The 14,912-nt window shown below is 29.7% G+C and overlaps 1 protein-coding gene across 9 annotated transcripts in view; it reads right to left on the reverse strand.

The window, feature by feature from the left end:
- LOC110282867 (uncharacterized) overlaps positions 1–13,348 on the reverse strand; it is a 34,729-nt gene extending 21,381 nt beyond the window's left edge. For 3 of the 9 annotated variants that reach the window (XM_087158818.1, XM_087158817.1, XM_087158812.1), the window contains exons 1-8: positions 13,225–13,348; positions 5,372–5,481; positions 4,908–5,026; positions 4,184–4,258; positions 2,937–3,021; positions 2,764–2,851; positions 2,594–2,678; positions 379–490 (exon numbers count right to left, since the gene is read on the reverse strand). In XM_087158818.1, the coding sequence (XP_087014944.1) occupies positions 2,833–2,851; positions 2,937–3,021; positions 4,184–4,258; positions 4,908–5,026; positions 5,372–5,481 (408 nt within the window). In that variant the 5' untranslated portion in view covers positions 13,225–13,348 and the 3' untranslated portion in view covers positions 379–490; positions 2,594–2,678; positions 2,764–2,832. Of the gene's footprint in view, positions 1–378; positions 491–2,593; positions 2,679–2,763; positions 2,852–2,936; positions 3,022–4,183; positions 4,259–4,907; positions 5,027–5,371; positions 5,482–5,988; positions 6,101–6,911; positions 7,894–13,224 lie in introns of all 9 variants that reach the window. The other 6 variants (XM_087158813.1, XM_087158814.1, XM_087158819.1 and 3 more) reach the window with 6 other exon arrangements.
- Between the last annotated feature and the right edge of the window lie 1,564 nt (positions 13,349–14,912).

Below are 14,912 nucleotides of genomic sequence, written 5' to 3' on the forward strand. Positions count from 1 at the left end.
CATTGTCAAGGGTCATGAAACTTTTTGAATCTGTCTAACAATTTATGTTATTACTTTTAATCTATCTTTATTATCTTAAGAGTTATTAAACATCAAAGTGGGTTCGGGACTTTATTAACACCCTGTGTATTAAAGTTTACTCTCAACACAAGGGGAGAAAAAAAATTCACCCACCTTTCCTTCTACTAAATTTCAAGGATGAATATAATTTCCACATTTCGCTTCTATCATTTAAATCAAATGCGAACATTTTTTCCTAATTTTTTGGATAGTGGATAAAATCTTCTATACTATAGTTTTTAATTGGCTTTTTATTTTTTTATAACAATAAATGCATAAATTTATAGTAAATAAAATTAAATTTAAAGATATACTCACGTGAGAAAGAGGGCATAACTTCCCAAGTTCATATTGATGTATTTCATCAGCAAGTTTAAAAATAACTCCTCTTACAGTTTGATCGCACCATTGTTCAGGATTCACTGGGATACTAAACAAAGAAAATAATTACAATTTCAGATGAAAATTCATTGTTATACATAGAGGTTAATTATAACAAATGCTTTGACCAGGGATGAGAGTAGTCAGAAAGTAAAAAAGAGGAAATTTAAGAATGATTATATGCATATATACACAAAAATTTGACAAATAAAGTGCAATTTTTAAACTTGCAAACCACGTGATTATAAATTCCGATGATTAATTTAAAAATTTTATGAATCCCGATTTGAAACTATATCGAATTTTAAGAAATGCGAAAATAAAAATCATGATGCATGATTTTCAGATCATGTAAATACGAATCATGATGCATAATTTTTAAATCATGCGAATACAAATCACAATATCTAATTTTTAAAGCACGTATAAATACGAAAATCGATGTTTGATATTACAATCGCTAAAACGACTCACATCGGAATTTAAGCTCACGTGAATACAAATCGCTACATAGGGTTTTAAAAGAGCGTAAATACAAATCGCGATATTGATATTTTAAATCTCATAAATAATAATCGCAATGTACGATAGTTAAACCGCCGGAATAAGAATCGCAACGTTCAACTTTTAAATCAGGTTAATGAGAAAATCTATGTTTGATAGTAAAATTGCGATTTTAAAAATGCATAAATACAAAACACGATATTGGATTTTTGAATCTAGTAAATTTTTTTCGTTTGCTTTCATGCCAGACAACAAGGTCACGACGTCTGAATACGAATAAAAATACGAGCTATCAGGCAGACAAATAAAAATACAGAAAATCTTAGTTTCTGTGCGTAAAAGCGGAGAAAATAGCTAAAAATACGGAAGGGTTAGCAGCTAGGACTTAGTTTGATTTTTCTGTTTATCTTTAAAAATCGTAATTAAATGTAATTATTTTATTTCAGCGACTGAATTTTCAAACAAAAAAGAAGCGATATTTATAAATAAAAAAAAGAAAAAACGAAACTTTTAGAGAATTTGAGTTTTTGATAAAAAGGCTGAAATTGGAGAGGCAAAAGCGAAAAAAATCTCATCCCCTTATTAAGGTCAACCAGTTTTATCCCAAGGAAATGATTTTAAGAGAAACTTTAGAGGGAGGAATGAAGACTTCAATACTTTCGCTCCACGGAAATTAAATTCTTCATAAAATATTTTAACTTGTTAAAAAAAAATTTCGCTGAAATTAGCGGAAAAAATTTTAAAATCTGAAATAAAGTGGAAATCCGCGAAAGAATCACATCCCTGCTTCACAGAATATGTTCATAAGAGAAAAATATTAATATTTTAGTAAATATTTTATTAGTTAAATAGAAGAAGTAAGAGAGTGGCAGAAAAACTTAATACAAGAGTTCGCTTGTTCATACAAGGGAAAAACTAAAGTGTGCAAAATATAAGTGGCAAAAATCCCTAATTCTACTTTGACTATCTTAGTCTTTTCCTCCTTAATCATTGGTGTGCATTGTATGTAATAGAAAGCGGACTGTAATGGTTTTATTAAACATTTATTAAACAAAACTTAATAAAACAAATGAACTATATACACGAAAAAAATTATTATGACTGCTGCAATAGCAGTAAACAATGAAAAGTAGCCAATGAGAGAGCTGACAAGTGAACTTCCTTGTTCAAAGTTCTTGAGTAAAAAAATGCCTGCTTCTCTGATAGAGATGCAAAGTGGAGTGCGATAAAGGTAAAACGCATAAGTGTATATTTTTGATATCTAACAACTGGAAAAAAATTAAACTATTTTGTTTTTTTCTAATTTTGTACACACCAACTCGTGATGGGAGACCTATAGCATGGTCAATATTTTAATTGAATAATTTGTGAATAGTTTTTTTTAATAAATGATTTAATCAAAGAACAATTAACTGGCTTTTAAACTATCGCTGTACAATAATTTGTTAAATGGAAAATTTCTTGATAAGTTATATTTTGTTATTATTGCACTACCAAAGTCAAGTACGGTTTCTTAATGTGGACCTAAGTTAGTTAAAAAAAATATAAAACATAAATAGTCGCAGAATATTCTAAAAAGGAGAATTATTTAAATTAATTAAATAAAAGTATTTTAAATTTCTTTTAAAAATGAAAGTGGAACACATACAAATCCAGGCAAGGTTCTTCAAAGCTTGTTGTTGTATTGCATCGACTTGGCCTTCCACTTTCTGAGTCAGGAACTACCAGGTGTTCTGAAATAATATATTGAAACATGAGTGTAATTAATTAAATAAAAGTATTTTAAATTTCTTTTAAAAATGAAAGTGGAACACATACAAATCCAGGTAAGGTTCTTCAAAGCATATTGTTGTGGTATTGCATCGACTTGGCCTTCCACTTTCTGAGTCAGGAACTACCAGGTGTTCTGAAATAATATATTGAAACATGAGTGTAATTAATTAAATAAAAGTATTTTAAATTTCTTTTAAAAATGAAAGTGGAACACTTACAAATCCAGGCAAGGTTCTTCAAAGCTTGTTGTTGTATTGCATTGACGTGACCTTCCACTTTCTGGGTCAGGAACTACCAGGCGTTCTGAAATAATATATTGAAACATGAGTGTATCCTTAAGATAATCCAAGATTTGAAACTAAAAGAATGATCTTTAATTGTTCCCATAAATTATATGTAATAACAGGGGTGGGATTTTGGATGTTCTAAACTGGTTTGGAACAGGACAGTTTTACTGTCTTAAACTGTCCTGAAATGTATTGAAGTTTCCAAAACCTTGGTAAAAGGTAAAAATTCAATGCGTTTAACCATTATACACCACAAAATAATTACATATAATAAATATTTAATACTTTTTATACAGTTTGTTTTAATTTAATAAAGGAAAAGAATATAAAAGGAGAAGATTTATAATTTTGGAAGTTTTACAAGTCATTGAACAATAAAAGTGATTACCTTTAAATATAAACAAATATGTCTTAAATACTGATAAATTATGTTTTTGCATAAGGATAAATAATGATACATTAAAGATAATAATAAACTTTTTTAACAAAGCAAAAAATGTTCTTCATTTTGTTTCTTGTTCAAAAATTAACATTTATTTTGCAAAATACTTTTTTTAAAAATGTGACATAGTTGGATTAAATAGGTTTTGGACAGGACAGTTTAACTGTGAATTAATCCATTCTGTCTTAAGTCTAGCAAACTCTGTTTAAAAACAATCTATTTTTGGCACATGACAGTTGTTGGTAATTTTATTTACAAGTAAACCAGAATTTCTTTGTGAAAAAAATGCAGCCAAAAATCTCCGATATTATGATTCTGTTATTTGTAAAGCCATCTCTTAAACTACATTGCCTTATGTTTGTATTGATAAATATCAATTGATATTGTTCATTTTTCATTCAAAAAATTAAAGTACGGGAATGATGAAGTTTTCATGAAGTGAAGTTTGACGCCGATGTAAAATTAAAAAGTAGAGGGCAATACCAAATAATAAAAAACAGCCATTAATTTTTTTTTAATTGAACTAACTTTGATCTTTATGGAAGGAGAAAATCAGAATTTATGATGTTAGGTAATATCAGAGAGAAAGTCATTGTACACTTTCTTTTAATTCAAACATTTTGTTTGATTCTAAAATATAATTGAAAACCAAATTATGAATACATTGAAATGAAATGATTTTATATCACCAACTATCTGATAATTCATGTGCTCTTATTTCATGTGCTATACGTACCCTTAATAGACTTTAGAGGACTGTATGGCCATACAGGTGTCTTGCTTGTAGATGAAGCATTTACGTCTTCAGAGCCTAAATATAAAATATAACAATTCCAATTTCAGACTAAAAATAATTTATGTACAACATAAAACCTCTTAAGAGATACAACCTCTTGAGAGGTTTACTAATTCTGTTTATTGGTTACATACATATTAATCCTGTTTATCATTTAAATATTATTAGAACATTTTTTAAATGAAAACTGTTTTCTCCATTAAACTTTTTGCCATTCTGTCACGGCCATTCCGTCAAAGATGCTAGCTAACTTGAAGTTAATTTTACAAATTTGCATTTTACATTGCTTACACATTATACTAAAAGTAAAAAATAGTTCAGAAAAATAATAGCTGCAAAATTCTCAGAAGCTACCAGCTCTAAGCAGCATGCCAAAAGCTTGGTTGCCAAAATGTCATTTGTCACACAAATAAAAAGCTCATAAAATTAAAATTTAAAAAAAAAATAGAAAATTCTTTTTTTTTTCAGTTTAGGAATCACATTATGCCAATAATAATGATTTACATGAGGAAAAACTATGTTTATTTGAGATTAGATGCATCGAAACTTCATTCACTTATTATTTTGCAAGTTAAGATGTCATTCCGTCACATATGGAATTGCCCTTCTATAAACAATAACAAGACGGCAATTATTACTACAACTTGGGATAGAAATTCTTTACCCTTTTGTTCCTCATAATTATTAGTTTCTGTCAGAAACACTGATTTGGCACTTTCATCATTTTCGGGGATTTTCACATTCTGGGATCTGGGAGTTTCCTCTAAATCATCAGAACAATATCTAAAAAGACAATGATCATGGGAAATTACAATGAATGCTCAATGTAAAAACCTCCTAGTGATGGTTGCAAAAAACCCACCCTAAAGTGAGTTTTTCTAAAATATGATATCTTTTTAATCCACTATTATATTAAAGAGCGGTTCTATTGAAATATATATGCCGTCTAGCAGAATATATATATGCAGAAATAGGTGTTATAACCTGAGGCCGCTATATCGTGAATACATTAAAATATAGCAAATATTTAAGACATAAAAACCATAATTTTTTAATCCACTTTTTTAGCACTTATGTGCAGCTTATAAATTATTTAAAACCTATCAACACTTAGAAACAACTACTTACATTGTTGAAGAATTTAGTTGATTCACATCAAGGTAATTTACCACTGCATCTAAATCACAAACCAATTTTTGCAAAGTTGGGGCCAAGTCTTTAACTTTGTCGTGAGCCATCTGCCGAAAGAAAATATTATAAGCATTTGAAGTTTTGCATAATCTGTCAGTAAAAAATTTGAAGTAAAACATTTTAATCTCATATATTTTTTAATGCATATAAATTACTAAAAATTAAAATTAATTAAAAAAATTTTCTGGTTTTTACATTATAAATTATATAATTAAAGAATTGCATAATTTATTTACTATACTACATATTATATATTTAAGTTGGTTATTTAAATACATAAAATATATAATAAATCTTTTGAAAATATCGAAAGAAAAGAAAACATGTTTTTTTCCTTCATTATTCCCAAATAAGAATTAAAAAAATCACGAGCATTTCTCTTCCCTCTGGTGTGCAAAAAACGCATCTATTGAATATAATTATGGAGGGGGGGAAAGTATCTTTAGAACATTTATGCAGGAAAGAATTTTTTTTTTACTTCATTCTTCTCAAATAAGAATAGAAAAATAACATTTTCCCCCTCTCATGTAAGAAAAAGGCTTTCTTTCACTGACCTGAGCCTGTCCTTCACAGTGACCCGACACCCCAACTAGGAATAGTTATTCCGTGTTACCATAGTCATCCCCACGGGACCAGACGAATGGCATGGGGAGTTCTTTAGATAAACTATAAATTAATAAAAACTATAAATGGAAAAAAATTTATAGTCATCAATTCTTAAAGAAGGGAAGGCAATTAACACTGAGTGAAAAAACACGTTACAAGTTTACATCTTTATTTTGATCTGGTATGTTGCCAACAAGAAAAAGCATATAAGGAAAAATGAGCTTTTGTAAACTATAAATAAAGGGAGAAGTTTATAACTTACATGCTCGGGTATTGATTTCTATTACTCCTCCTTACCAGAGCATAAAAAAAAATTATACTGACAAAAATCTGCTACCTCAAAAAATTATAGTTGACAAGACATAAGAAAAATGAGGTAATACTTCAAGATATGTACACAAAAATATAACCAGTGGATGATACTTCTAACAAAAACATACAAAAGTTAAGCTGGGACATATAATTCAAAACAAGAAAATTCCATTATATTTAGAGATAAAAATAGATGCACTTCAAAGAGTAAAATAGAAGGGATAATACTCTAAAAGAAAAAGTTTAGTACAAAAGCTTAAAAATGGCAGGCAATCTTGATTAAAAACAGGTTAGATTGTACTAGGTAAAACAAAAAAAATACTGATAGAACTAGGCTTCATATCAATAAGTTAAAAGAAACATATCACAGATAATAGGAATGCATATTACAATTAATCCTTAAAGCCTAAATAAGTTCTTAAATTTGTTAAAACCTTCTTAGCAACATTCTTAGTTAGAATGTTTGCAACAATGTCCTTCAAAGGGATATGTATAAATTCAATGGCTTTCTGTTCGACCAAATCACGAATAAAGTGATACCTGATGTCGATGTACTTACTGCGTTCAGATGTTATCTGGTTCTTTGCGATGAGCATGGCAGCTTGATTATCCACATTGATCCTTATTGGCGATGACACAAAGGTTTTCATGCCCAGTTCCAACAACAAGCTTTGAACCCATTGCACTTCCTTACTAATATGAGTCACTGCCAAATATTCTGCCTCGGCAGAAGACAAGGTGAGTAGACGTTAAATCCTGCGAAGATACTTTTTCACCAAATCTAAGAGCATGCGCAATACGTTCCTAAATGACGTATATTACGAAGCTTGAGCTTGGCTATTTGGTTTTATTCCGATATTTTGTGCAAAATTAATTTTTAAAAAGCATACACAACAGCTATCTTGTACTAAATTGTTTTCGTCGTATTTCTGATACTTTTTCTTATTTCATTATTTTCTATTTTATTATTCGTTATTACATGTTATTTATTTATCTTGTGGATTGAACTTGCAATGTAATTTTATGTGAAGAATGCTTAACTTTATTTTTAAAATACATATCCAGCAGCTACTAAATTGTTTTCGTCGTATTTCTGATACTTTTTTTTATTTAATTATTATTTGATTGCTTTTTATTTCGCTTGCTCTCCACTGGTTGCAAAATGTAAATAGAATGTTACTGTAATGTTAAAATTTTTTTTGCAGAACAGAATACTGCTGTAATATAAATTACTAATATTACTGTTATTACTAAAGAACTTGTTAAAAATACTTCCGATTCACAATCATTCTAATGACATTAAATTACTTACTTAATAAAATGTTTAAAACTTGCAATTGTTTATCAATGCATAGTTTATTTCTCTTTTTGTTTGTAATAAAAATATACTTTCCCAACTTGATTTTAAAAACATATCCAAAAGGTGCCAATTATTAAACTTCAGGTATGAAACAGGGCGGCCACTCAAATCACGTTTCAAATTTCTATGATTTTTCCAGTAAAAATCTTACAATTTCCAGCTCAGCGTGTTTTTTTCTCGGCTAAAGTGTAGTATAAGTACGAGAAGAGTGTCAATATTAGTGTATAAGTCAACATAATAATATCATTTACAATGTTACTTTTTTAATATATCACCTTGAATAGATGTGGAGAAAACAATAGCTTGCAGAAAAGAACGCTTTTAATGAATAAAAATTTTTTTAAGTGTTCAATAGTTTTTGCACAAAATTTACCAAATAGCAATGACCCAAAACAACCTTGAATAAGTATTGTTTAATATATTTTTATTAACCAAAAAGAAAAATAATAACTTCAGGTGATTAGAAACCAATGAATTTTTATATTTATTTACATTTCAATATAGAGCCATTTTATACTGTACTTTATCCAAACTGTGCTCTGTCTAAAATGGATTGAAATAATATTCTTTAAATGTTTAATTAATGTTTTTGTTTCGAATTAGCACTATTATTTTAAGAGATATTCAGTATTCATAAGGAACAAGATGAGGCCTAAACTGTCGACTGCTATCTTAACCAAACTATTGGTTCCTTATATATTATACTATATATATAACTAATGGGGAAACTTTTCCCCCCGGAATTTTGCGAATAATATTTTTATCAGCATTGACTTGACAGCCAACAGGTAATGGCTTTCAAGTAATTTATGGCCAATTTCAATCAGTTACCATTTTTAATTAGTTAATTTATAGTAAATTTTAATCAATTGCCTGCTAATCCCTAAACTTTGTTAAGGATCAGCTGATGAAGATAATTTTGGAAAAGTAAATATTTTCGGAGTACTCATTTCTTTTTAATTTACAAAATGGTCGAATTTGCAATACACTATACTGTTTTTTTTCTTTTCTAATTTACAAGATAGTAGATTTTTAAAATGGGAAGTTTTCATTGAAAAGTAGACTAACTGTGCTAAAATTTGTTTATTGAAATTCCAACATTATTCATTGTAATTTAAAATTTTAGTGTATCTCAATAAGACCGTATGATCTATGATCAAATGGTCTTATTGCTTATCGATAAAAGCTTTTATATAAAGGAATAAAAATGAAATATATAATTATTAGAGTTCGCCTAGCAGAAAATTTTCTGAAACATTTCCGAATAAAATAGAATGTATGTCAATAATGCCTTATCGAAACTAGCTGAACTTCCTTGTGTGATTGATAATAATGCATATAAAATGAAAAACAAAAGAAAACTTTCAGAACAAAAATTAAATTGACTTAATCTGGCATAACTCTTAAACTGGAAGATATTCTTAAACTGCTAGCAAGATTACTACCAATACTTGATACAAGAGTTTACTTGTCTTCTGGGTTGGGTTCAAAATTTTTTAGCAAAGAAGTTGAACATTAGTAGTTGCAAACTCAAATTGTGTTCATGTTATTTCTGATATATTTTTATTTCATTATTTCCTATTTATTTATTATGTATTACATGCTATTTATTTATCGATTAAAAATTGTTTTTTGAGATAAGCAATTCAAAATTCTTAGAAGATGCTTAGATCAAATCACATGCTTTCCACGGTACTTGAAAAACCTTAAAAGTTTAGTTTAAAAAAATCAGGGCCCTGGAAAGTCGTTGAATTCTGCCATAGGGCACTTGATTTTTTTTGTGAAAGTGATTAATGAATCACATATTGAATATTTATCTAAAGTGATTTGCAAATTACTCATCAGGTTTCATATTAAGGTATTTTATAAATCACACATCATGATTCACATTAAAGTGATGTATCAATAACACATTTCAATTTGTTATTTCTGATTCATATAACATGATACATATTTAAGTAATTTCAGAATCTTGCCTCACAATTCTATTCTAGTACAGGGGTGGCCAAGGTTTTTCATAGTCGAGCCATTTTTCAAAATGTGAAATTTTTCGCGAATACTTGTTCACGAATACTGGTACAAAATTCAGTAATCGACGTCAACTTATATTTTAATTGTAGATCTTGATCGTCTTGCATCTCTATTAATCCTAATTTTTCAGATGCTTTTTGGGTTCACCTTGAATAGTGTTCATTTCAAATTGGTTCAGAAAAATATTAAAATATAATAGCACAAATATGAAAAGGGAACTCGGGTACATTTACCGAGAACCACAAATAATCTTTCAAAGAGCCACAGGTTGACCACCCCTGTTCTAGTAACTTAAAAATCATGTATTCTCATCAAAATGATTTAAGAATAACACATAGCTGTCCTTAGGTTAGGCACCTTTCGAATCACAAATTGCATCATAATGATCACTATGAGCTAATCACGCTACAAAGTTAACAATAAAGTGATCTATGTATAAAGTGACCACATTTTTATTGAGACAAAGCGGGACAAATGGGATGAAATGAGAATTACAATTTAGTCAAACTTTCAACACGCACAATATATACATAGAAATACAAATAAATATTTACAATAATATTTTCAACATCAACTGGAAGTAAGTCAGATGCTGTTTGAATAGTATAAGTATAGAATGTTTTTTGCACAACCTATTCCAATATTTTTTTGCTTCAAATGTTCGTTAAGTTTCGTAAAAATGTTATTGATGCCTCTTCTAGCTTTTCCACCAAAATTTACGTTAGTGTTATCCGCACAATAGGCAATAATTTTATTGTTCAAATTATTCTTTTTTTAAATAGTACTTATTAAATCAAAAAATTTTTGTGAAGTTTTATCAGGCAATGAAACAAAATCTAATTTTAATTCCTGTTTCTGGATCAAAAAATCTAAGACCTGTGGGAAATAATTTTGAATCTTTGTGGTTGGAAGCATCAGAATATATGGATATAAATGCGCATTTTTCTAATTCCTTCTGCAATTGTGAAAACGAATATGGTGAAAAAACATTACAAATAATTGCTTCAGTTTTCGCCCTTGCACATGCACATTTTTTGTCGTATAATGTTTTGATCACTTGCGACGTACAATCCATTGATCTAAAACTTTGATTGTGGTTTATGGTATGGAAAGCAAATAGCCCTTCCGCTAATGCTAGCACTGTCTAACGGCAGTGTGCACTCATGTGAATTAAGCCGAGACGTAAAGACAACGATCGCACACCACCGAGTAAATCTAACTCGGTACATTGCCTAATTTAGTTTACTCTGAACGCATTTTATGTATTTTTTATTTCTTTATATTCACCATAATACTTAATAAATAATAGGAATATATTTTTACAGTAACTTTAAAATAAGAAATGCAGATATTTTCTAAAACGCGGGACATTTTTAAAAATCGGTGAGACACGGGACAGTCCACCAAAAATCGCAATCACTTTATCTATGTATCACACTTTGTGATTTTAGTCTTGTTAGTTTTGTATCATTTGCTATTCATCATGGGTGCAAGTCTTCCGTCCTCGGGACGAATTTCCGTCGTTCGAAAATGTCCGCGGACGGAAGGAAGACGGAAATCGGAATTTTTTTTTACTGTCCTTAAAAATATTTTTTAGGTCTACGTTATTATGTCCTGTTGTTATTTTATCAAAAGACAGATGAATAAATATTTTTTGTACAGTATTTAAACTTGATGTATTATGATAAAGCTTTCTTAGATAGTCGAGGGGGTATTGTGTATGTTAGGTATTTCAGTCAAAAAATTTTCAGTCTTGGCCTTTTTTCCAACTTGCACCCATGCTATTCATATTATTCTGATTTAAGAAACATACACCGCAGTTCAATTTTAATTTACAAATCACACATTGTGATACATAGTTTACACAATCTTCGAGACTTACGTCACCTTTCTTGTAAGTTTGATTTTCATATAGTATATATGTAAATTAGATTTGTATAAATGCAATGTCAAAATTATGCTTAGTGAAAATTACGCATATTCACAAAATTATAAAAAATCGCGCTTCATATTTGATGAATATAATTTAAAGAAAATAAAGCTTGGTCTTAGTCATCTGTAAAATATTGTTCTCCAATGGAAAAATTGAAACAGATATGTTAAATGGATATGTATTTTGTTGAATTATATACATGTCTTGAAACCTAAAATTTGAACTGACATATCATAAAATAATATTTATAGTATAATAACCGTACAATCACACAAACTTTATCAATTATTTACTATGCTTATTTAATGCAATATGCATTATTCATAAATTCAGTTTCATAAATTCTTATTAACTATTTCGATATAGACGAGAGGTGGGCACTTTTCAACAGTTTTTGCTAAAGAATTATTTTCGAAGTTTTATTGCTTTCAAAATCTAAGTTCTAATTTTTATTTACTAAATTGATATTTGATGTAACCTCTTAATTTTGATATTTGATGTCTAAGCCAAAGTACCTAATTTTACATATTTAGTGACCCATGTATTTTGTTGCAATCTACCCCTCTTGGGGGGCGAACGAATCGAAGAGAACGTAACCAAGGCTAAAGAGAATAGAAGGACTGGTTCACTCCTTTGAAGAAACTCTCACAGCACCAAATCTCTGATTTTCTCCAGAGACGTCACTGTGGCGCGAAGCTAGCACTTTTACTTCAAGAACGGAGCGTTCAGTTTAACTAGCTCTAACCAATATTGGAGCATTCCTTTTTGTGACATATTCCAAGACATTTACTGTTTTATAAAATTATTTTCCTCAGTTCAGTGCAGTAAGTCACAAAAATGCAAAACTATTAATGAAATGCCAGTTTGCGCGATTGCAACTTGCAAAAATTCTGATAGAAACACGAAAGGAAAAGTATAATTTTCCACATGTTTCCTAAAGTAAATGAACAGCTACGTAAAGAATGGATTTCGAAATAACACAGTTAGAAGCAGAATTAAATAAACTAGCAAATGAATAAATATCCTTTACTTTACTAAAAGATTAGTGGTAGATAAACACTTTTAAAATCAAAACAACACAACAACAAATCAAAACAACAATCAACACAACAGTGGTAAAAAAAAGTGCTTAAAACTAAATGTCAAGAGTTATGCGTAATGAAAGCGTATTGTCTGGCATCTGGCAATACATTTTAATGTGTATAAGAGAACTAATAAGTAATAAATAATTATCAACGAACTAGTTTGTGTCGTTAATTATGCACCTACAAAATCAATAAGTACCCAAAAAGGTTATAAATCAATACAGTAAATGAATAAAAAACTTATTTCTTTATTATATTCATTGGAATACGATCAAAAAAACAGACAAAGGTGCTGTAACTATACTCAATACATTAAGAGTATTGTGGGGGGATATTATTTCATGTCTACTGCATAAAAGACAGGATTGGACTTCGTGTTCGGGTCTGAACCTGTAGTATAAACATTGAGACAGTCCAATACTTTATTAGGTAACAAAAATACAATACATAGATTTTTACTTACCAGATATAACGTAACTGTCACAAGTAGCAATTACTAACGCATTAATTTTAAAAAAACACACAAGGAAGTTTTAAAAAACACTACACAAGGAGTGTTGCCACCAGAAAGTAATGTAGGTGTTGCCAGTAAAAATAGAAATTGCAGCTGAACCATAGCTAACATAACAGAAATAAGCAGATTTCGACTTTGAAATAGCAGAAATAAGCAGATTTCAACTCTCGTGAACTTAAAACTGAAAATAATAAACAATTTCAAATAACATTGAATTTTGCTTTAAAATGAAACTTAAACTTAAAAAAAATTAATCAGAAAAAGCTTTTCACCCAATCGTCCAACTTAAAAATAAACAAGCTAAAAATTTAAGGCATAATTAATAATAAATATTAATAATTATTATTAGCTCCATATTATAATTAGCTCCTTGCGCTAAAATTTTTCATAGTAAAATAAAAAATTATTTGTTTACCTCAACTCGCTTTAAATTTGTCTTCAAACTAGCTTACAGCTAGTTATAAATGCTCAAATACAAAAAATTCCTTTTGTAAGTGATAGAGCACTGATAATAAAAGTAGAGATGCAACGAATATCCGTTAGGCAGTATCTATCCGGCTAGTAGGCCGGATATTATGATTATTCGGCAGTAACATTTGGCTCGAAATAAAATATTGAGTAGAAAGGTAAAAATGAAATATATATTCGCGATCGCTACACTCGAATACGCCATCTGGGGAGAGACCGGTTTCATGCCTTTAGTCCTTCTCCCTTCCCTCTCCTCCTCTTTTCAGTTGTATAGGAATGTACTATGATATTTTCCCTTTTCTTAATATTTTTCCTTTTTATTTAATAAGAATATTTTTTAAAATTTCCATAATACTTTTCTTTAGAACTATGTTTAATGTAGTTTTCAGTTCCATATAGTTTTTCAAGTTAAAAGATTTCAATCTATATGAAAATCAAGAGAGAAACTAACGTACTTCCTTCCTCTATGACTTTCCATACGCTAATGGGGAAAGCATGTGAAGTGTTGCCATAGGAAAAGAGTTCTGCTCTACGCCACCTGCAGCCCATTTCGATCGCCAATAATTCATCACAATGATGGTAGAAAAGGTAATTTTAACATAAAAATCAATATTCTTTTCAAATATTTTTTTTTCATACTTATACTGTTTATAAAATAAAGAAATCATACTTAAAATATGTATTAAGTTTTAGTCTATATCTTGGTCACGCTTACAACAGATATGTTGTTGTTGTTAATTTACGTCACACTAGAGCTGCACAATGGGCTATTGGCGACGGTCTGGGAAACATCCCGGAGGATGATCCGAAGACATGCCATCACAATTTTGATCCTCTGCGGAGGGGACGGCACCCCGCTTCGGTAGCCCGACGACCTGCGCGCGAAGTCGAGCACTTTACGGTAGCACAGTTTAACGACGACCAATACCGCACACCCTCGGTCTCTACGCAGACTGATCCAAGTGGTCACCCACCCGCACACTGACCGCAGCCAGTGATGCTTGACTTCGGTGATCTGCTGGGAACCGTGTCTTAACGATCAGTCCACTGCGGGACACAACAGATATGTTATACTAACAATTGATATAAATATTCTGTTAGTATTTTGAAAGTTATGCAATATAACATAGTATGTAGTATATAAAAATATGGTATACAATTACAACAGA

Source organism: Parasteatoda tepidariorum, chromosome 3 (genome assembly GCF_982258835.1).
Source record: "Parasteatoda tepidariorum strain Cologne lab strain chromosome 3, Ptep-v5.0, whole genome shotgun sequence".
In the NCBI taxonomy this organism is placed as follows: domain Eukaryota; kingdom Metazoa; phylum Arthropoda; class Arachnida; order Araneae; family Theridiidae; genus Parasteatoda; species Parasteatoda tepidariorum.